This window comes from Oncorhynchus mykiss, chromosome 30 (genome assembly GCF_057628025.1).
Source record: "Oncorhynchus mykiss isolate SJ-2025 chromosome 30, ASM5762802v1, whole genome shotgun sequence".
NCBI lineage: Eukaryota > Metazoa > Chordata > Actinopteri > Salmoniformes > Salmonidae > Oncorhynchus > Oncorhynchus mykiss.
In genome coordinates, this window is record NC_143051.1 from 33,629,374 (window position 1) to 33,652,592 (window position 23,219).

The 23,219-nt window shown below is 43.5% G+C and overlaps 1 protein-coding gene across 5 annotated transcripts in view; it reads left to right on the top strand.

Annotated features, from left to right (window-relative positions):
- Positions 1-23,219, top strand: part of pou2f2a (POU class 2 homeobox 2a) — a 47,890-nt gene that overhangs the window by 18,938 nt on the left and 5,733 nt on the right. For 2 of the 5 annotated variants that reach the window (XM_036971338.2, XM_090228485.1), the window contains exons 2-13: positions 13,107-13,172; positions 13,890-13,924; positions 14,534-14,590; positions 17,226-17,339; positions 19,837-20,067; positions 20,321-20,429; positions 20,640-20,737; positions 20,964-21,158; positions 21,420-21,710; positions 21,984-22,175; positions 22,647-22,695; positions 23,058-23,205. In XM_036971338.2, coding sequence (XP_036827233.2) covers positions 13,107-13,172; positions 13,890-13,924; positions 14,534-14,590; positions 17,226-17,339; positions 19,837-20,067; positions 20,321-20,429; positions 20,640-20,737; positions 20,964-21,158; positions 21,420-21,710; positions 21,984-22,175; positions 22,647-22,695; positions 23,058-23,205 — 1,585 coding nt within the window. Of the gene's footprint in view, positions 1-13,106; positions 13,173-13,889; positions 13,925-14,533; positions 14,591-14,814; positions 14,996-17,225; positions 17,340-19,836; positions 20,068-20,320; positions 20,430-20,639; positions 20,738-20,963; positions 21,159-21,419; positions 21,711-21,983; positions 22,176-22,646; positions 22,696-23,057; positions 23,206-23,219 lie in introns of those variants that run through there. The other 3 variants (XM_090228487.1, XM_090228484.1, XM_090228483.1) reach the window with 3 other exon arrangements.

Here is a 23,219-nt window from a genome sequence, read left to right on the forward strand (position 1 = left end):
TCATCTGAGAATTTAGCTAGGTTATTCCTACATCCTCTCCTATTGCATTAGTCATTACAGATATAGGATGTTAATTTGAGACAGTTTGCTACAGCAGACAAATAATCCTGCAGCAACAGGAAATGGGAATTATTATGTGGATTATAATTCATGGACATTTTTGTAGGAGTTGATACAGTTTTTGAAACGGAAAATCAAGTGGGAATTACAAACTTCAGAAGCCTTTTAAAACCTCAAATACACGACAAGTTGAACATTTCCTGAATTGCAGGAATGTTCTCCTCCACAGAGTGATCCAATTAAGATCCTACATCTGTAACTACATAATCATGCTTATTAGGTGGCTCTGTAAGAGCCTGAATCGACAGAAATAATTGAATCAATTATGTTTGATAATTCAAACAGATTTTTTTTGTTTTTTGTTGATACATTTGCATTTGACCTCGTAAGTATTAATATGGTCAAAACTTAAGAAGTACACAAGCCTGCTCTCTAAACAATTTGCCAGTCTGAGGATTTGACCAAATGGAACAAAGCAGTGTATTTTCCATAGGATCTGGAATCCGAGCTGACACACACTCAGACGCATTGTTTTTGTCCTTGGCTAAAAATTGCCGTGCTTGACGACCATACAGCGCCGACATGGCAACACGACATTCACCATCTAAGGGGAGAAGGGCCTTTTTGCGTGTGTCATTTGGTGAGGGAACATAAGTGGTCACGAGACGGTCAGAGGGTCCGCTGATGGAGAGAAGGTAAAAATAGAGAGATAAGAGCCATATTTGCTTGGGGGGGGGGGGGGGGGGGCTGTGGCCAGCAACTGTCACAGCCACAAATGGAAGTATGGCCCTCAGAAACAGCCATCCCGCCAACCCCCACCCTCGCCTTCCACAAAATGGAGTTTGTTAACTGAACGACGAGACGGTGTAGACTGCGTAACTCGGGCTAGAGTCTGCCTCAGAGAACCGTGGGTCCAAATCCCAGGCCCAAGGGCACACGGCGACATTGCAAGAGGCCCAATCGTCCAATCACACTCCCCGGGGAATTTGTTGGACCGCCGATTGAATCCCCTCTTATCCCCAAATTCAGAATCTGCTCCTCTTATCCCTTGTCCAACCGTGAGCGGTCACGCTTCAAGCTCAGGGATTTCTGCTGAATTTCTCGTCAGGATGCCAGTTGTGTGTTGTGTTGTTGCGACTGGTCGAATCTAGCATCTTTCATCAGAAATATGTGTATCTATTTACACGTGTAAAAAAAAAGAACAAATAAGAAGATGTATTTAGTGTTAGAACTAACTTTTCTATTTTCTATATATTTTGGGTGCTTTTGCTGGGGGATCTTTTTTACTGGCACTTGGTCAAAAATCTGACTGGAGGGACGGAACAGAGAGAATATGGGAGACCAGTGGGGGGAATATCTGGAGACTTATACTCGTTTTCATTCACATTTATATTCTCTGGCGTCTGAGGTTCATGTGTGTGACTCGGGCGTAGTGTTTGGAGTGCGGTTAGGTAAATAAAAAGCTCTGCCTCTTAACCTCTGAAAGTAGGGAGACGCGAATTTGAATCCCCCAGCGAGCCGAGCCAAAGAGAGAGGAGAGGAGAGGAGAGGAGAGAGGGGTGAGGGGAAGAAGGGGGGGGGGGTGCAGAGCGGAGGCATCGGCCATTGCGAAAGTGCCTCTGGAGCGTGCGGGTCGGTGCAACCCCTGTGAGGGGCCCCGATCGATACAAACTCAGAGCAATAAAGCTTTCTCCCTGTCATCTCCACAGAATACAAAGCAGAATGGGGAAGGAAGGGAGGGAGGGGGGGGGGGGGGCGAGAGGGGTGAAAAGCTGTTCCGCTAGCCAGACCAATTTCCTAACCCCCCATCCCTCCCCTCTCCCCTTCAACCCCAAACCACCACCTTCTTCTCTCTCTCTCTCTCTCACTCTCTCTCTCTCTCTCTCTCTCTCTCTCTCTCTCTCTCTCTCTCACTCTCTCTCTCTCTCTCACTCTCTCTCTCTCACTCTCTCTCGTTTTCTTTCAGACCCTTCTTTTCCCCTCTGTTTTTTTCCACGGCTCTTCACGTGCACCTTATGCATCCCATATTATATAATTAATGGTGTTGGAATAAATAGACTCAACAATTCATCATTGTTATTTTAAAGAGATTGATCAAGAGGAGGAAGGAGAGGAACGGAGGAAGTGTGGGCCCAAAGGAAAGGTGAAACGCAGAGGGAAAATAGGGACGGAGGGAAGGAGAGAGAGCGAAGAGAGATGAGAGGTTTTAAAGGGAGGTGTATGAAGAAAGAAGAGAGGGGATAGAGTGATGGTCGTAGAGGAAGGGGGAAGGGAGGAAATTGGTATTACACTGATAGAGATGGATGTGCCGATGGATGGAGGGAGGAAAGGGGGAATATTTAACAGGACAGGAAGAGAGGAAGACGGGAAGGATAAAGAGGTCAAATAACCGCTCTCTTTAATTGAGAGCCAATTTAAGTCTAGGCTAATCGATAGACCTGCAAAGCGAGCAATCTCACGCCGACCACAACGCCTACTGTAGAGAACGTTGTTTGGTTTAGTGACGAGGCGCTGTCATGTCGAATGGCTGTCTGTCTGTCCGCGCTTTCATTCACACTTTTCATTCAGATGGATATTCACAGCCGTTTAGCCCGGTTTATGTCCATCTAAATGGAATGTGTTCTATTCATTCTGGCCCTTCTATGTCTAAGTTTATGTTCCGTGTTGTTCAAGTTCACCAGACATTCTTGTACCTAAAGCCTTTAGGCTTTCATTTTGGCCAAATCCAGATCTCTTTTTCTCCCTCCCTCGCTCTCTCTGGACTGTGTGTCCGTCGGTCTGTCTGTCTTGTCGTTTTATTCTCTTGAGTCCTATCTGTTCCCTCTCTATTCGGAAGAGGCACTGTGTTCTTTGTTACTCTCATTGTCACTCCCTCTTCCTTTTGTCATTCCACCTTTTATTGGAAAAGCCCAATGCACTACTTCCACCACTGTCCTTTCCATCTCTTCCTCTCCTCCATTTTCCATAGACTCCTCCATCCTTGTGAATGTGTCCCTTTATCCCTTCATCCCAAGTCCCCTGCACTCTCTCTCTCTTTCTCTTTATTTGTCTCTTTGTCCCTCTCTTTGTCTCTCTCTCTCTCTCTCTTTCTCTTTCTCTAATACTCTGGTCATCCCTCATTCCATTCTGTCCCCGCCACTGCCCCAACACCAGCCTTCCTTCCTCGCTCTATCTTCCTCTATTTTTTTTTTTTGCGTCCAGTCGTCCACCCCAACGGAGGAAGGGATAAAGAGAGGAAAGTAACACGCAGTGGCTATTTCCCCCATCTCCTCTCCCTCCATTTCTTTGTTTATCTGCATCCCTCCATCTCACTCCCTGGGGAGATCAGTAATAACAGTGGAGACGGAGTGAGGGAGGGAGCTGCGATTATTGTCTTGTCGGGAGTCAGAGGGATCGATCGGCCCAGACATATGTGGTGCGAGAAAGAGGTACTGTATCGGATATAATAAACACTCCGGAGAAGCATTCGCACACACACACACGTATAAGCACGGACACACACACACACAAACACACACACTTAGACACACATACAAACATACATCTGCACAAATAATTGCCTATCTGCACACACTCAATCTTGAGGGCCACTGAAAGACTCTGAAAGACATTCAACTTTGCTGTCAGAGACAAACAAAAGAAGGGCGCAGTTATTTAACTGTAGATAAAACTGTATTGGTCCTTAAGGACGTGTTCAATGCCATTCAAGTATGTGCCGACACCTTACAAAGGTCTCAGAAAGTCTAAACAACATTTATGCCTTTCAGCACTATGTTTTCTTCCTATTCAAGCCTTTCAATGAGTTGGGCTATAGGGTGGAAAAACATACTTATACTTAATGATTAACACACACACACACACACATGCGCACGCGCACATGCACAGTGATTTTTCACTGCTGTTGCCTGGCAACGGGCCCATGTGTCCTATTGGACCGCCGCTGCTGACCAGTGATGTCATGCATGCCACTGCTGACCAGTGATGTCATGACCGCCGCTGCTGACCAGTGATGTCATGACCGCCGCTGCTGACCAGTGATGTCATGCATGCCACTGCTGACCAGTGATGTCATGACCGCCGCTGCTGACCAGTGATGTCATGACCGCCGCTGCTGACCAGAGATGCTGCACCCTCTAGTTCTGTGTCCCGGGGATGAATAGGAGAGAAGGAAAGAGGTATGGGGATCGGGAGATAATAAAAGAGAGAACGTAGCAGAGGAGAGCAGTGATAGGTGCAGATTGAGAGAGGAGAAAGTGAAAGATGAGCCGCTGTCCATGTTGCTTTACAATCCAAGCTGATTGGATTAACCTTATCAAGTCTGCAACAAAGTGGCCTTAATGCAGCATCAATCTTTGTCCAGTAGTATATCCTCAGAAATTCGTATTTTTTTATCTCCAGAGATTCATCTATTTACAGAAATTCGTAATTTGTACAGAAATGAATATAAAACATCCGCAATTGCTTGCAGCTGAAGATGTGAAAAGCAGTAGTAGAAATGGTTGAATGTGTGCGTGTGTGGTCATCAACAACCAACAACACCTCTTCACAAACCTGACCGCTTACGGTCAACTCCCCCCTGTATGTCCGTGTGGTTGACCGTATGTCTTGAGAAGAGACTACGGTCTCATTTTAAACCTTTAGCGCCCCACTGCAAAACCAGCCATTGTTCCATTCCATTGTCTGTAAACCAGGTCAACATATAACCAGGTAGTGGTCCAACTCCTTGAGGGACTTTGAAAAGAAAAGCATGTACCGAGTTGCATTGGCCATTTGTGTGTCAGTGTGAGGCAGCTTGGCAGTACAGCAGTAGCGGTATAGGTTCTTGTCAGTGGATAATGCAACAGTCATGTCTTTTTCTCCATCTCCTCATTGGGCCTGCTCAGATGCAACTCAGTAAGCCTCTACACTGATTTACCGATCTCTCTGACTGTTGAAATTCTTAGAACACACCGGTCCTATAGTTTTCTATACGTCCCCAGGACAGTGATAGTGCATACATGGGGAATAGCAGTTAGCAGTAACATTTGGTCCTGTGGGGGAAGGGCACAAGTGAGCGTGGTCTCTAGAGCCCCATAGACCACAGGGCCCCCCAGAGGGTCCACCAGATGAGTCCTGTGTGTGTGTGTGTGTGTGTGTGTGTGTGTGTGTGTGTGTGTGTGTGTGTGCGAGTGTGTGCGAGAGAGAGCGAGAGAGAGAGAGAGGTGGGGGATTGGGGCCAGGGCCGAGCGAGGCAGGAGGAGCGGGTGGTATAGGGTGTTTGCTGTTGGTCGGGGCCATGTGGCTGACCTCTTGACATCCACACGCCTGCCTGGCTCCTCCTCTCCCCAAAAAGCCCCCCCTGTTGCCCTTGAACCCCCTCACACTGACCCCCTCCACCCCCACACACACAACCCACGCGCCGTCTGTCCCTGTCCCCTGACAGGCGTGAGCGAGATGGAGCAAGACCCCCTACAGCCACCCTCCCTCCTATCCCCTCCCCCTCTCCTCCTAATTCCCTGACAGTGACCCTGAGCATCCCTCTCCTCCCCTGCCTCGGCCCCTGTCAGAGCCCCGCGCTGCCCAAAGACAGATACATCATCTGCCGAGAGGCCCCCCACTCCCATTAGCACTGATAGACTGGGGACCCTCACAGCCTGCTGGCCGAGGTATATAGAGATGGGCTGGGGGGGGGACTAGGACCCCTGGCAAGAGGAGTGATGATGGGGTATTACTGTTAAAAACACTGTTTACGTGGACTCTTTTCATGTATTATGTGGATGAGGTGTGAATGCGGATGGTGAGTGTGCATGAAAGCAGTTTTATATCTGTCATCTTCCAGTATTTCCATCTCCTCTTTTTATATAAATCTTGTGGGGATGCAATGAACTTGAACCATATGCTTGGCATCATAGACTTTGAACAGTGAGCAAGCAGTGTTTTGCTGTGTTTGAGAGTTTCAGAATTACAGACTGTCCGGGCTCTTACCATGCTAGAAGCAGGCAATATTGAGTATATGTAATACAATTTAATCTAAGGTAGTTGAAAGGTGAGAGCTTATGTGCTGCTGTTATGAGAAAATATAGTGTGATGATGATGAGTGAAGCACCACAGCAGGCCTACAGCGGTCACTCAGCCCCTCCTCAGAATCAGCAGGTTAGTGCTGCCACCATGTGGCGGTCTTTAGCTACTGCAATTTCCTCAAAGCCCTGTTAATCTTATCCAACAGATTCTCAAACGAAACTGAATTTCTGGTCCAAATTTCAAACACACACACATATCTGCCTACATAGGCGACAGTAAAGAAGTGAGAGTAAGAAATTGGAAAATTAGAGAGAAAGAGCGTAAGGTGAGTGAAGGCGGGCGGCAGGCTATTTCTCATTGTATGACTAGTAGTTTCCAGCAGCCACCCAAGCACTTTCCAACTGCGACACTTTCACCCGTTCTTTCCTTTTCCTCTTTCGGCTTGCTGTTTTCTCTTCTTCTGCCCAGCCTCTCAATTTCTTTCTCCCACTCCGTTCTGAAACCACCTCTCCCTCCTTCTGAGACCTTGAACTTGATACTGACCCTAATACAGTTCGTGGTACATTTTCACAACTCTAAGCACAAAAATCTACACAGATCATCAAAATGGCTCATGTTTCAAAACTAAGCAGTTTCAATTGACTGAGTACAACAAACTAATTCACAAAGGCAATTGTTCACTGCACCAAATCACTCTTTTAATTTGGATACATATTTAATCAACAGTGCCTTCGTAAAGTATTCAGACCTGTTGACGTTTTCCACATTTTCTTACATTACAGCCTTACTCTACAATGGTGTTCAATTGTTTTCCCCCTCGTCAATCTACACGCAATACCCCATAATGACAAAGCAAAAACAGGTTATAAGATTTTTTTTTGCAAATGTATTAAAAATAAACATAGACTTGCCTAGTTAAATAAAGGTTCAATAAAAAACTAATAAATTATAAAACAACTGAAATATCACATTTACATAAGTATTCAGACCCTTCACTTAGTACTTTGTTGAAGCACCTTTGGCAGCGATTACAGCCTTGAGTTTTCTTGGGTATGACGCTACAAGCTTGGCACACCTGTATTTGGGGAGTTTCTCCCATTCTTCACTGCAGATCCTCTCAAGCTCTGTCGGGTTGGATGGAGAGCGTCGCTATTTTCAGGTCTCTCAAGAGATCTTCGATCAGGATCAAGTCCGGGCTCTGGCTGGGTCACTCAAGGACATTCAGAGACTTGTCCAGAAGCCACTCCTGCATTGTCTTGGCTGTGTGCTTAGGGTCGTTGTCCTGTTGGAAGGTGAACCTTCGTCCCCAGTCTGAGGTCCTGAGGGCTCTGAAGCAGGTTTTCATCAAGGATCTCTCTGTACTTTGCTCCGTTCATCTTTCCTTCGATCCTGACTAGTCTCCCAGTCCCTTCTGTTAAAAAACACCCCCACAGCATGATGCTGCCCCCACCATGCTTCATCATAGGGATGGTGCGAGGTTTCCTACAGACGTGATGCTTGGCATTCAGGCCAAAGAGTTCAATCTTGGTTTCATCAGACCAGAGAATTTTGTTTCTCATAGTCAGAGTCCTTTAGGTGCCTTTTGGCAAACTCCAAGCGGGCTGTGATGTGCCTTTTACTGAGGAGTGTCTTCCCTCTGGCCACTCTACCATAAAGGCCTGATTGGTGGAGTGCTGCACCATTTAAGAATTATGGAGGCCACTGTGTTCTTGGGGACCTTCAATGCTGCAGATTTTTTTTGCATCCTTCACCAAATCTGTCCCAGCTAGCAATGAGAATTTGGCGCAGAAGCGGCCCTCTTCCAAGGGAGCGGAACTGATTGAATCGTCTACTGGAATTCAGCCGACTTTGCCAGCATCTTACCAGAATCCCCCAGAAGCGGCCCGATGCAAATTTAAATAAATGTATACAAAATTACCGATTTAGTCATTTTAAATATTACTACTATACATTTTATACATACAAATTATACCCATTCACAAAAAAAAACATTTTGTGTCGGAGGAAACACCATACACCTGGTGACTGTGTCAGTGTGCATGCGCCTAGCCCGCCACAGGAGTCGCTACAGCGCGATTGGTCCTGATCCCCTGTGCTTGCTGGGGTGCCTGTTTTTGCTTTGTCATTATGGGGTATTGTGTGTAGAGTGATGACGCAAAAAAATATTGAATCCATTTTAGAACAAGGCTGTAATGTAACAAAATGTGGAAAAAGGGAAGGGGTCTGAATACTTTCCGTATGCACTGTAAGTAACCTCATACGGAAAAAGATTGCAGTCAGAGTTCAGTATAACTGCAGTACACTATAGTCTAACTGTAGTTAGAATACAGTATAACTGCAGTACACTATAGTCTAACTGTAGTTAGAATACAGTATAACTGCAGTACACTATAGTCTAACTGTAGTTAGAATACAGTATAACTGCAGTACACTATAGCCTAACTGTAGTTAGAATACAGCATAACTGCAGTACACTATAGTCTAACTGTAGTTAGAATACAGTATAACTGCAGTAGGCTGCAAATACTGTGTCCAAAATAACACACTTCTTCCCTGCAGTAATATTGCAGTATAAATGCAGTTAAAGTGCAGTTATTCTGTACACTGCAGTTATTCTGCAATTACTGCGTCGAAAAATACCACAGTCGATAATACCACAGTTACAGTTTCAAAATGGCAATCTTTTTTTGTGGCGCCTGCTTTAAATTTGTTCTAGGATTTTCTTGACATTTCTTTACTATGGAATGAACTATCCCTTAATCAAACTGCTCGAAACAGATTACTGTTGAACACAAAGGATGTAGTGCCTCGTTAACGTGTGTAGTTTGATAGCTGCTGAACACTGTATCAATTTGACATCAATATATGTTGGAAGGTACAACCAAATCATGTATGGATGTGGCAGTAAATACGACATCCTCATTCTCCGTCAGCCAGTGTGCTTCAATAGTACAAAGTGGAAAGAGTCACTCTCTATGATGCTACAATTTGGAATTATAGTGTAGTGTAAAATGCACTGCAGAAATACCTGGTTTGTATATAATAATATTTTCATTACCTGAATTTCATTGATATATTGTAAGCTGATGAATTTCAAGCAGAGAGACAGGCGATACTGTGTCAGAAAATCACGTAGAAAAGCTGATCTTGTAAAATGGCACACAACACCGTGATCCATTTTTACAGTAGCTTTTACAATACCCCTATTTCTGATTATTTGCCCTACGTATGTACCGTATAAGGATAATGAAACTGCTAGACTGACAGATTTCTCAACATGCTTACAACCTGCCCTTGGATAGAAATTATTTTTTTTTTAAATGTCAAGTTATAGTCAAGAACTGTATGGGAAATTATATTTACCATCTACTACTCTTTCTATTGCAATTCAAAAAGAGTAATTTTGAAATGTGTATCTTGTGTTTTTTTGCTATTGGATTAAATGGTCAATTCAAAAGGCACTCGCACATCTGAGCTATCTTTGTTGCAGGTGCATGGTAACAGTTGAATAAGATGAGGAAGAAGAAGGAACCCCTACACTGCTCTTGATAGTATCACTGCTCTTTAATAAGCTTTTACGCATCGGCCTCAAAGACTTTCTCAGAGTTGAATAAAGAGCAGTGGAACTAGTAAGAACGATGTGCGGGTTTCTTCTCATTTAAATGGGAGTTAAAATGACTAAATGGGGAGCCTGTGTGCTCATGCTATTTCACAGAAAACTGATTTTGCATGAATGACTCAAGGGTGAAAGATGTGTGAAACCCTCCATGAATGACTCAAGGGTGAAAGATGTGTGAAACCCTCCATCAATGACTCAAGGGTGAAAGATGTGTGAAACCCTCCATGAATGACTCAAGGGTGAAAGATGTGTGAAACCCTCCATGAATGTACAATCAAAGGTTCTGGACATAAGATAGGGGACATTACAAGTGCTATCAGTTTAGCGTTTTGTCATTAGAGTTCTGGCAATATACCACTTACATCCGAACAATGTGCCCTCCTCCTCCCCTTCCGCTCCCCCCTCAAAACACAACCTGCATTGTCATATTTCTTCCAATATCCCCCTCTCTTTCTAGTGTTCTTTCCTTCGCTCATGCACTACCTATGTTAAAGGATGTGGGGGGAGGAGGAAGAAGGTGTAAGAGGGGGAGGGTGAAAGGGTGGAGGCAGTCCTAGTGGGAGGAGGGAGGATTAATAGTGAGGTGATAAGGTACTGCTCATCATCACCATCTTTTTAAACTCACATATTAGCATGTAGAATAGAGCTCAAACCTGACCCCCCAAGAGACCAAATATTCACATGTAGGATTGATTTGTTTTCCCATTTGAATATTTAAGCTCAGCTATAGCTATATTCATATCCATAGATTTAAATGCTAAATTTGCCTGATTTGTGTGAGCTACATCTTAGGCCTCGCGTGAATGTGGAAAAAATACCAAAAAAAGCAGGGAGGTCAGCACAGAAGAATCCTTTTTGTGCTGTAAGATGGTGGCTATGGTGAACAATAATGTCTGATTCCCAGGTAAGTACTACGCTCTTCATCTTGTACCAATTACCGGTTAATGGTCTCTCCTGGGGTGGAGGCTTTGGGAGTTAATTAGCGTTGCCGTCAGTAACAAGCACAGCTAATTAGTGAACATCAAAACGAGCTCTGCCGTTCATAGTTGCAGTGAAATGTCAGTTTGTCTCTCCTGAGGAAGACCAAAGTGTGTGTGTGTGTGTACGCACGTAAAGCATAGACTCATGTATGTACAGGCTACCAGGGTAACATTTCACAGCTACTTCTAGATGTGTATAACCATTGTTGGGCGTTGTGTATTTGGCAGTGTGTATTAGCATGTCTTTGTGATATTCTGTAACACCCCCTCTCTTTCTGGGGATTGAGGCAATACAATATGAAGGCAAGTGACGGAAAGTCAAGTATGTCAAGTAGTAGGATATGCCATAACAATGAATCACAGCAGGTCAGAGGCAGGGCTTGACATTATGGTAAAAGCACAAATCAGGACTATGCTTTGGTCACATTCTCAAAAAAGTAAATGAGCTATTAACAGGCAGCCATATACAGTATGCCTATTGCCTGCCTTTCACCTACAGATAGGGGAGGAATCAGAAAGTAGACCTACTGATTTTTATTTTATTTTGGTTGTTATCAGTAAAATAAACATTTCAGAGTAGGCTCAATTTGCCCAACTGCCATAAATTGTTTCCATTTAAACATGGGGAGGAATCAGAGAGATCGATTTCAGGCTAGGCTACTGGAATTATTTTGCAGTTTGATTGTGTTTACTCAGAGCAGCACGCTCAACTTTTGCTTCATATAATTAATTATAAGTCTATTATAATTGCAATTAGAGCCATTGGAATTGTAACAAGGCTAAACCTGTGACTCACCATGGTGTTAGTGTTGAGAGTGGAAGAATGTAGACATCCAGAAAAAGCTCCTAGAAGTGGTAGGCCTACAGAGAATGAACGGGTGGGTGGATGATACTCAAAGTTTCGCTTATATGCATAGAGGCTTATTACTGTAGACAATCTATTTGACCTCCTCTTTAAGTAGGCTTTTTTTGGGGTCCCGAAAATGTAATGAAACAGTGCGTTCACTTTAGCCTTGTGAAAACTATTTAGGCTCATCGTTTGGCCCAATAAATGGCAAGAAATTAATCAACGGGCTTGAGGATATCTGCAGGTATGCAAAATGAGTCGCGCAAATATACAACTATGACTTGATGTTAGGAAGGACATTACCATACCAAAGATTCCGATAACTACTTGTATTTTCTCATGAATGTCGAAACCCAGGTAACTCTTCAGTTGTATGATTGTTGTTCAAGTTTTTATGCTTTCGTAACAGCTAGGTTAAACGTTAGTCTACTCAAATGTAGATATTTAGATTAGAGGTAAAAACATCGAATGGAAAATGTCGGATTTGTTTCCATAACACTAACTACATATTCATATGGCCTAAAATAAATAATTATTTGAAACATAATTGCTGCAGCTGTTATAACATAGGTAGGCCTATTCTGCAATTAAAACAAGTGTAGATAGACTATTACTAAATCTTAGAAGACATGCATGCAAAACAGCATAGCCTATTAGCTTGTTAAATGGCATGCGTTCCATCATACATAATTATTCAAATATTCATGAAAACGTGTTGTGTCATTCATTGTAGGTCAAACTAAACCTTTGTTTTTTCATCTATATTCAAGACACATTTTGAAGTATGCTTTTGATTAAAACAAATTAAAATGTATTTAAAAAGGTATAAGGCTAATTTTGGAGCATGCTACATTTCTGTTAAAAGCGTGTGTGTATGTTCTACAAAAAAATGACTTGTCGTAATCATTTGCCTAGACATACAATTAAATGATTGAGGTTTTTGACAGACATTCCCACATATCATATAGACCTATTCTATATGAAATGAGTTTAAGTTTTCCTATTTCCAATTATGTAAAACAAGTATCATTTGTATTGTGCCTTTATTATGTGTAATGTATTTGGAAATCTTGAACACCACTTTCACATTTATGTTTGAACATGAAATCGTTTATTTGTCCGATTCTGTAAAAACATATGACTGTTATTCATGCTCCAATTTACCGTCCAGAAAATCACATTCCGTTACCAACGCTGATTTTTATTACAAACAGATTAGTTGGATTTATGGTGGGGAGATTTGAATAGACTTGTCTGTGCCACCTAGCCTCGTGCCAGGTCTCCTAACCATTTCATTTGTGTTCATTAATCCAGTCGGCTGGAAATGTTGTTTTTGGCCTCTCTCTCTCTCGTCTTGGGTGCATAGCATGCGTTACTGCGTAAGACTGAACATGGCCCTGTGACACTCTTGACTCGGGAAGCCACTGTGTGAGCCAAGGAGAAGAGGAGATGGATGGAGGGAGGGAAGGGGGAAAAAAAGGACGAGGGAGATTTTCTCCCAGTGACTCTCTCATCTTCATCCCTCCATATACGCTGGGCTGGGGATGTTTGTCTGTTGGAAACATGTTATATTTGACCTGCCTCCCTCTCTCCCCTGCAGATATCAGGATGTCAAAACCAGCAGAGGATGAGAAGCCTGGGACAGACTTTCCAGGGGAGAGCACAGGTAACCATTTTGAGACTGCATTATGTGTTGCTTTAATATTATTTATCATCATTTTATATGAATGTTTGAATCAAAGTATGTTGTTTTGTACCTACATCTGTCTGTGTTCTCGTATTGATTGGTAAGAGTGGGCTAATCTGATGTATTGTGTTTGGATGTGTTTATATTTAAGTCATTTAGAGGATGCTCTTATCCAGAGCGACTTAGAGCCGCAATAAAGGTTAAGTGCCTTGCTCAATGGCACATCAACAGATTTTTCACCTAGTCAGCTTGGGGATTCGAACCAGCAACCTTTCGGTTACTGGCCTAATGCTCTTAACCGCAATAGGGTACCTGCCGCCCTATGACAGAAAACACCCACAATAACAGACCGCAAATCTTCTACTTTGATCACGTTTCTCACATTTTCCGAACAGAAAATGAGAATGTTTTTGTCAGCCTGTTTATATGACTTATGCACATGACACTATAGCTCCATATAGGTCACTGCTCAGAGTCATATCGTGGCACACCTATGTTTCTAAGTAGATTTAGCTGACAGCTAGGATGCGGAATGCTAGTAATTGACATTTGAAGTAACCTATTTCAAACTACAGCCTGAGGCATTTGCAGTAGATCATTGCGGGGTTATTAGAATTCAATCTTGCACTTTTCATTTTCTCTCCTCTCTCTCATGTCACCCCATGTCTCTCTGTCTTCCTCTTTTTATCTCAAAAGACTCCGAGAGGAACAGTCCCGATGCAAATGATCAGGTTTGTCATCTCAATTTAATTTCATTGAACGTAAAATGATGTTTGTTGTTGTTTATTTACTGCGATTTGTTTTTGATGTATTCTTGTTGTTTGCTCTAAGGTTGTAATATGATTATTTGAATAAGTGTATACAGTAGAACCTAAAAGACAAAAAGGTCAGAGTTCGGGGAACCGGTCATCGAAAGGGCAATATTAAACCTGTGACATGTAGGCCTATTACATGCAAAAAAAAACTTCTGTAGTCTACAGAGAAACTGTAAATGCTGGTTAGATTTGCTAAAAACATATCCGATATTTACAGTATCTGACAAAATGATTTTCTATAAAAGGTTTGTGAAAGGTTTGTGAATTTGAAAGTGTTTACTGATATTCCAGTGTTCAGGACCACCTCAATTCCCCAAGTTGTCCTATCTCTAAGGTCCTAGAATGGTACTTTTTTTTTTTTGGATAGGTTTGAAAAATGAAAATGATTAGGAGACACGTGGATTAAATTGATGAGTTCTATCAACCTGGAATAGCAACTGTGTTAATGGCTTTGCACATGAGTAGATTTAAAGGTCTGTGTCCGTTGTCTGTTTAAAGAGTTTGTTGCCGTTCGTCTCCTCGCAGGTTCAGCCAATGAAAACGAGTCCCTTCAGTCTTTCTCCTTCCTTGAGCAACACCAAGGTGAGTGAATTAGTGCACTCACATGCGAGAGAGAGAGAGCAAGAGCGAGAGACAGTGTGTGCTTGTGTGTGTGAGTGGCTTATCTATTTAGACCCCACAGACATACCTCAGGTGCTGCATAGACGTTGGCCAATATACAAATGAGGATGTTTGGGCCATTACGAATGCTGACACGCCCATCAACTCCTGAGAACTAGAGCGTAAGAACGAGCACAATTCACTTTATAAAGACATGCTGCAGAAGAGAGACGACAGACATGAATATATATCGAAATGAAGGGAGATGGAGGAAAAAGAGAGTTATGGGCAGATGGATGGATAGGAGCTTCCTCAGGTCAGGAATCATCAGACAACTTGGAATATTTTAAAATGATTTACACAACAGAGATCAACATGTTATGCATGGTAATATATTTCTTACTATATGTTGTGGGACCCCATTAGGGCCTAAAATGGAGATACAATTCATATATCTAGAGTTAAGCGGGTTAAGACTCATTTACTGACGAGCAGGAGACTTGAAAAAAAATCGGTTGACTAATTTTATTTATTGCAGGTTACATTTTTTATTTTAACTTCTTTATTCAAAAGTACTCTTGATTTAGTTGTAGAGTATTGCGTGACTGGGGATACAGTATGCATAGAAAATCAGTTATGTACAGTTGAAGTTGGAAGTTTACATACACCTCAGCCAAATGCATTTAAACTCAGTTTTTCACAATTCCTGACATTTAATCGTAGTAAAAATTCCCTGTTTTAGGTCAGTCAGGATCACCACTTTATTTTAAGAATGTGAAATGTCAGAATAATAGTAGAGAGAATGATTTATTTCAGCTTTTATTTATTTTGTCACATTCCCAGTGGGTCTACACTCAATTAGTATTTGGTAGCATTGCCTTTAAATTGTTTAACTTGGACCAAACGTTTCGGGTAGCCTTCCATAAGCTTCCCACAATAAGTTTGGTGAATTTTGTCCCATTCCTCATAACAGAGCTGGTGTAACTGAGTCAGGTTTGTAGGCCTCCTTGCTCGCACACACTTTTTCAGTTCTGCCCACATATTTTCTATAGGATTGAGGTCAGGGCTTTGTGATGGCCACTCCAATACCTTGACTTTGTTGTCCTTAGGCCATTGTGCCACAACTTTGGAAGTATGCTTGGGGTCATCGTCCATTTGGAAGACCCATTTGCGACCAAGCTTTAACTTCCTGACTGATGTCTTGAGATGTTGTTTCAATATATCCACATAATTTTCCTGCCTCATGATGCCCTCTATTTTGTGAAGTGCACCAGTCCCTCCTGCAGCAAAGCACCCCCACATCATGATGCTGCCACCCCCGTGTTTCACGTCTGGGATGGTGTTCTTCGGCTTGCAAGCCGCCCCCTTTTTCCTCCACACATAACGATGGTCATTATGACCAAACAGTTCTATTTTTGTTTCATCAGACCAGAGAACATTTCTCCAAATTATGATCTTTGTCCCATGTGCAGTTCCAAACCGTAGTCTGACTTTTTTTATGGTGGTTTTGGAGCAGTGGCTTCTTCCTTGCTGAGCGGCCTTTCAGGTTATGGCGATTTAGGACTTGTTTTACTGTTGATATAGATACTTTTGTACCTGTTTCCTCCAGCATCTTCACCAGGTCCTTTGCTGTTGTTCTGGGATTGATTTGCACTTTTCGCACCAAAGCACGTCATCTCCGGGAGACAGAATGCGTCTCCTTCCTGAGTGGAATGACGGCTGCGTGGTCCCATGGTGTTTATACTTGCGTACTATTGTTTGTACAGGTGAACATGGTACCTTCAGGCGTTTGGAAATTGCTTCCAAGGATGAACCAGACTTTTGTAGGTCTACAATATTTTTCTGAGGACTTGGCTGATTTCTTTTGATTTTCCCATGATGTCAAGCAAAGAGGCACTGAGTTTGAAGGTAGGCCTGAAAATGCATCCACAGGTACACCTCCAATTGACTCAAATTATGTCAATTAGCCTATCAGAAGCTCCTAAAGCCATGACATAATTTTCTGGAATTTTCCGAGCTGTTTAAAGGCACAGTCAACTTAGTGTATGTAAACTTCTGACCCACTCGAATTGTGATACAGTGAATTATAGAAAAATAATCTGTCTGTAAACAATTGTTGGAAAAAATACTTGTGTCATGCACAAAGTAGATGACCGACTTGCCAAAACTATAGTTTTGTCTTGTTAACAAGACATTTTTTGGAGTGGTTGAAAAACAAGTTTTAATGACTCCAACCTAAGTGTATGTAAACTTCCGACTTCAACTGTATGTAATTCAGTAAACAATTGTGGAAGTTGCTAATTGTCTTGTCAAAAAAAAAAAAAAAACAATGTTGGTTGTATGGTTCATACAGCATATAGATGATCCTCTGATATTAATCCATGTTTTATCTCATGAAACCACCCAAATCCTTTAGTTTTAGGCAAAAAATATAATTTTGCTCTAATCAGGTCATTTGCACCATATTTCTGTCCCATTTAAGGGACCCATGTTGGCAACTAGACTGAGGCCTGTGTACCAGATGCCAAAAAAACATGTATCTTCACGATTATTATTTTTGCATGTATTTACCTATATTTTCACCCTATTCAATGTTTTGATATAACTCCCCCTGCAGAGTAAAAGTGAGGCTGGCCCTGAGATGACCTCCACCCATGTGCCGCCTCCCTCCCAGCAGCAGACACCTCACCCTCACACACAACTCATGTTGGCAGGGAGTCAGCTGGCAGGGGTAAGCACTGGCACAGACACACTACCTGAATGTACACACTTAGACATTTCTTTCCAAAAGGGATTTTCGGTTATCCCCATAGGAGAACCTTTTTTGGTTCCAGGCAGAATACTTTTGGGTTCCATGTAGAACCCACAGTAGAAAGTAGAGGTCGACCGATTTTGATTTTTCAACGCCGATACCGATATCGATTATTGGAGGACCCAAAAAAGCCGATACCGATTAGTCGGACAATTTTTATTTGTATTTTTTTTGTAATAGTGACAATTACAACAATACTGAATTAACACTTATTTTAACTTAATATAATACATCGATAAAATCAATTTAGCCTCATATAAATAATGAAACATGTTCAATTTGGTTTAAATAATGCAAAAACAAAGTGTTGGAGAAGAAAGTAAAAGTGCAATATGTGCCATGTAAGAAAGCTAACGTTTAAGTTCCTTGCTCAGAACATGAGAGCATATGAAAGCTGGTGGTTTATTTTAACATGAGTCTTCAATATTCCCAGGTGAGAAGTTTTAGGTTGTAGTTATTATAGGAATTATAGGACTATTTCTCTCTATACGATTTGTACTTCATATACCTTTGACTATTGGATGTCATTATAGGCACTTTAGTATTACCAGTGTAACAGTATAGCTTCCGTACCTCTCCTTGCTCCTACCTGGACTCGAACCAGGAACACATCGACAACAGTCACCCTCGAAGCAGCGTTACCCATCGCTCCACAAAAGCCGTGGCCCTTGCAGAGCAAGGGGAACAACTACTCCAAGTCTCAGAGCGAGTGATGTGTGAAATGCTATTAGCGTGCGCTAACTAGCTAGCCATTTCACTTCGGTTACACCAGCCTCATCTCGGGAGTTGATAGGGCTGAAGTCATGAACAGTTCAATGCTTGAAGCATTGCGAAGAGCTGCTGGCATAACGCACTAAAGTGCTGTTTGAATGAATGCTTACGAGCCTGCTGGTGCCTACCATCGCATCGTATTTTATCTAACGGGTGGCATCCATAAGTCTAAATATTCCTGTTACATTGTACAACCTTCAATGTTATGTCATAATTACGTAAAATTCTGGCAAATTAGTTCGCAACGAGCCAGGCGGCCCAAACTGTTGCAAATACCCTGACTGCGTGCAATGAACGCAAGAGAAGTGACACAATTTCACCTGGTTAATATTACCTGTTAACCTGGGTTTATTTTAGCTAAATATGCTGGTTTAAAAATATATACTTCTGTGTATTGATTTCAAGAAAGGCATTGATGTTTATGGTTAGGTACGTGCAACGATTGTACTTTTTCGCAAATGTGCTTTTGTTAAATCCTCCCCCGTTTGGCGAAGTTGGCTGTCTTTGTTAGGAAGAAATAGTCTTCACACAGTTCGCAGCGAGCCAGGCAGCCCAAACTGCTGCATATACCCTGACTCTGTTGCAAGAGAAGTGACACATTTTCCCTAGTTAAAATAAATTCATGTTAGCAGGCAATATTAACTAAATATGCAGGACTGTGTATTGATTTTAAGAAAGGCATTGATGTTTATGGTTAGGTACACGTTGGAGCAACGGCAGTCCTTTTTCGCAAATGCGCACCACATCGATTATATGCAACGCAGGACACGCTAAACTAGTAATATCATCAACCATGTGTAGTTAACTAGTGATTATGATTGATTGATTGTTTTTTATAAGATAAATTTAATGCTAGCTAGCCACCTACCTTGGCTTCTTAATGCATTTGCGTAACAGGCAGGCTCCTCGTGGAGTGCAATGAGAGGCAGGTGGTTAGAGCGTTGGACTAGTTAACTGTAAGGTTGCAAGATTAAATCCCCGAGCTGACAAGCTAAAAATCTGTCGTTCTGCCCCTGAACAAGGCAGTTAACCCACCGTTCCTAGGCCGTCATTGAAAATAAGAATGTGTTCTTAACTGACTTGCCTAGTTAAATAAAGGTGTAAAAAAAAATAATAATAGTAAAAAAAATAAAAAATCTGCCAAATCGGTGTCCAAAATGACCGATTTCCGATTGTTATGAAAACTTGAAAATCGGCCCTAATTAATCGGCCATTCCGATTAATCGGTCGACCTCTAGTAGAAAGGCTTTTACATGGAACACAAAAGGGTTCTACATGGAACCAAAAAGGGTTCTTCAAAGGGTTCTTCTATGGGGACAGGCAAAGAACCATTTAAGGTTCTAGATAGCAATTTTTTTTCTAAGAGTGTAGTGTGTAGGCGGTTAGGGTAGGCTTCTTCTGCTTCGCTCTTGCTTGCGTCTTACCAAGATTGGGGCAAAATCCATTTCAACTCAATTCTGTTGATTCAGATTTTCCTCATTCCTGAATTGACTGAATTCAAATGGAATTGATCCCACCTCTGCCTCTTCCTGCCTGCCGCAAATGCTGAGTGACACTATTCTCTACCTCTTTTGCTTTCCCCCCTCCTCTCTTTGGGCAAACCCTACCCTTTCCTCCCCCTCCTCCTCTTCCTCCTGTTCCTCAGCTGGCTGCCCTCTTGCCTGCGCAGCAGCAGCTGTTGCTTCAGCAGGCCCAGGCTCAACTCCTGGCCGCTGCCGTGCAGCAGTCCAACGCGGCTCACGCTGCTCATGCCGCCCACGCAGCAGCCCAAGCCAATCAGCAGCAGCAGCAACAACAGCAGCAGCAGCAGCTGACCAAACAAGAGCATGCCCAGCCTCAGCTCACGCTCTCTCAGCCTATCCAGCTCACCGCCCAGGTAGGAGCGTCCAGTCACGGATCAGATATGACCAGCTTTAAGCCAATTTAACTCACTAACCAACACTTGTCTATGTCAGAAGTGTTTCTCCATATACTCTTGGGTGATGTTACTTTAAAGGCTGGGGCTTTGCTCATTTCTTTGCATTATATTTCCTCCAAGGGTGTGTGTGTTGCTCTTTTCAGAAATCATACAAGACTTGTTGACCCTCCCTCCCTCCCTCCCCTTCTCTCCCTCTCCCTCCCTCCCGTAGGATATCCAGCAACTGTTGCAGCTGCAGCAGTTAGTCCTGATGCCCGGCCATCACCTGCAGTCTCCTCAGTTCCTCCTGCCTCAGGCCCAGGGACAACAGGGGCAGCAGGGTAAGTGGGACCTACTAAGTAAGTGGGAACCACCATCATCAACACTGTGACTTACTCTTCGCACAAAACAATGTATAGCTTGGCATTATGATCTAACTGCTTAGTTCTAAAACGAGTTAGAATAAAGTGTTAGAATACAGTTAAAATACAATAGTGTTCATATAATTACAATACCAATAGTGTTAACTCCTTGTCCGTTGTGTTCCTCAGGTTTACTCTCGACACCAAATTTAATTTCGCTACCTCAGCATCAGCAAAGCCAGGGGAGTCTTCTAACTACGCCACCCAGGCTGGGACTGCAAGCACAGGTGTAGTATTATTGAAAACCACCTCGAATGTGTGTGTGTGTGTTGAGACTACACTTTATAACATACTTGTACTACATACTTGTAAGTAAATGAATTAAGTCAAGAAAATTAATCTTCACAACCTCGCCATAGATCTTTCATCAGCCATCAATAGCTAATGTCGGTGTGCCAGCCCCCCTTTTCCATTCGACAGCAATGATATTGGTTTATGTCTCACGCACTGTAGCGTCGTCACGGTGACGGCCTCACGTCGTTACAGAGGGACAAGAGCGGGGACGGCGGCGTGACCTCCGGGGCCTCGGCCGCCCCCATGACCTCGGTGACCTCTGGCCCGCACAGTGAGGAGCCAAGTGACCTGGAGGAGCTGGAGCAGTTCGCCCGCACCTTCAAACAGAGACGCATCAAATTGGGCTTCACACAGGTACGTGTGTGTGTGTGTGTGTGTGTGTGTGTGTGTGTGTGTGTGTGTGTGTGTGTGTGTGTGTGTGTGTGTGTGTGTGTGTGTGTGTGTGTGTGTGCAATGAAATGTGAAATGTGATAGAGGTCAAGAGGAGCGTGAGCAATTAGATCAAGCTAGGCTTCACATGGTGTCGGAGTGTGTGTGTTTGCAGTGACGGGGGTCAGGAGGCGCTGGACGCCTGAATGAAGATGAACGTTTAACACAAATTATCTCCCCTCCCAGGGTGACGTTGGCATGGCAATGGGGAAACTGTATGGGAATGACTTCAGCCAGACCACCATCTCTCGCTTCGAGGCCCTCAACCTGAGCTTTAAGAACATGTGCAAGCTCAAGCCTCTGCTTGAGAAGTGGCTAAACGATGCAGAGACCATGGCGATAGACAACATGCTTCCCAGCCCCAGCTCTCTCTCCTCCCCCATGATGGGGTTTGAGGGCATGACGGGGCGCCGCAGGAAGAAACGCACCAGCATTGAGACCAACGTCCGCGTGGCCTTAGAGCGCAACTTCATCTCGGTGAGAAAGAGAGAGGTCCCACAACAGACCCCTGGGGAACCCACTCAAATCACATAGTACTCTCTACACTGCACTCGCAGTAGAGTACATAAACCAACGATTCTGTCCACAACAGTTTAATTAAGTTTATTTCCCTTTTTTTTAATTAACATTTCATTATCTAAATACCACTATTGAAAGTAACATTGACAACATGTCTGATTTATGCGATATATAATGTTTGTGGCCTATGACAACATGTTTGATCATGATTTCTGACCGTGTTCCCTTCAGAACCAGAAGCCTAACTCAGAGGAGATCCTCCTGATGGGAAAGCAGCTCAACATGGAGAAGGAGGTGATCCGGGTCTGGTTCTGCAACCGGCGCCAGAAAGAGAAACGCATCAACCCCTGCAGTGCCACCCCTCCCCTGCCCAGCCAGTCCTCCCTTGTGACGCACAAACCCCCCTGCTACAACCCACACATGGTATGACCCCGCACTCACCTCACCCCATCCCACCCTCCCCACCAACCCTCACCATGCCTGTCATTGGCAGGCCTTTGGTCCCTTGCCTCCCTGTTCCTTAGTTTGGAAACAAACTCTGTCTAAATACAAGTCTGTCATCATGAGAGGAATAGATCTTTGACTCTCTGTATCTATGGACATGCCCCCTCCCTCTGCACGACCCCATGTATGACCCTGTGTCCTAACCCATCCAGCACTGCTCCACTCTCAGCGCCGTGCAAACACAGTGTTGTATGAGGTGTGATACGTTACACACCCAACCCACACGTCATCACAGTTACACCACGAGAGCGTGTTTCTTCTGTCTCTCTCCTGCTCACAATCTATCCACCTCTCTCTCTCACACTTTCTCTTTCTCTCTCTTTCTGCCTTTTTTTTCTCTTTCTTTCTCTCTCTATCTTGCTTTCTTTCTTTCTTTCTCTCTCTTGCCAGATGTCTAGTCAGGGGCTGCACCAGGCTGCCACCAGCCTCAGCACAACCGGTGAGGAAATGAATTTTTGGATACATTTGTGTTTTTGTGAAGCTAGGCCACAAGTGCCAGAGGTCTAAATTCCCTTTAGTGGACTAAGACAGAGGCGAGTTCAGATGGTTCTCAAACCCAGTACCAATGGGCATTGGGACAACGTACCGATGTCACAGTAGGCTGCTGAGGGAAGAACAGCTCATAATAATGGAGACCATGTGTTTGATTGTATTTGAGACCGTTCCACTGATTCCGCTCTAGTCATTAACACAAGCCCGTCCTCCCCAATAATGGTACCACCAACCTCCTGTAATCAATGTAACCAAATGTACTGTATACCACTCCTATTACTGATGGTTCTCTCTCTCTCTCTTTCTCAGTGACCAGCCCATCGCCCTCGGCAACCTGCCCTCTGACCCCCAGTGGCTCTGCAACTATGAGCTCCGCCCCCTCCTCTGTGACTCCGCCTCCACACAGCACAGCCAGCAACGCCCCTCCCACCCTCAGTGCCCACAGCCTGAACGCTGGGTGAGTCTCTCTCT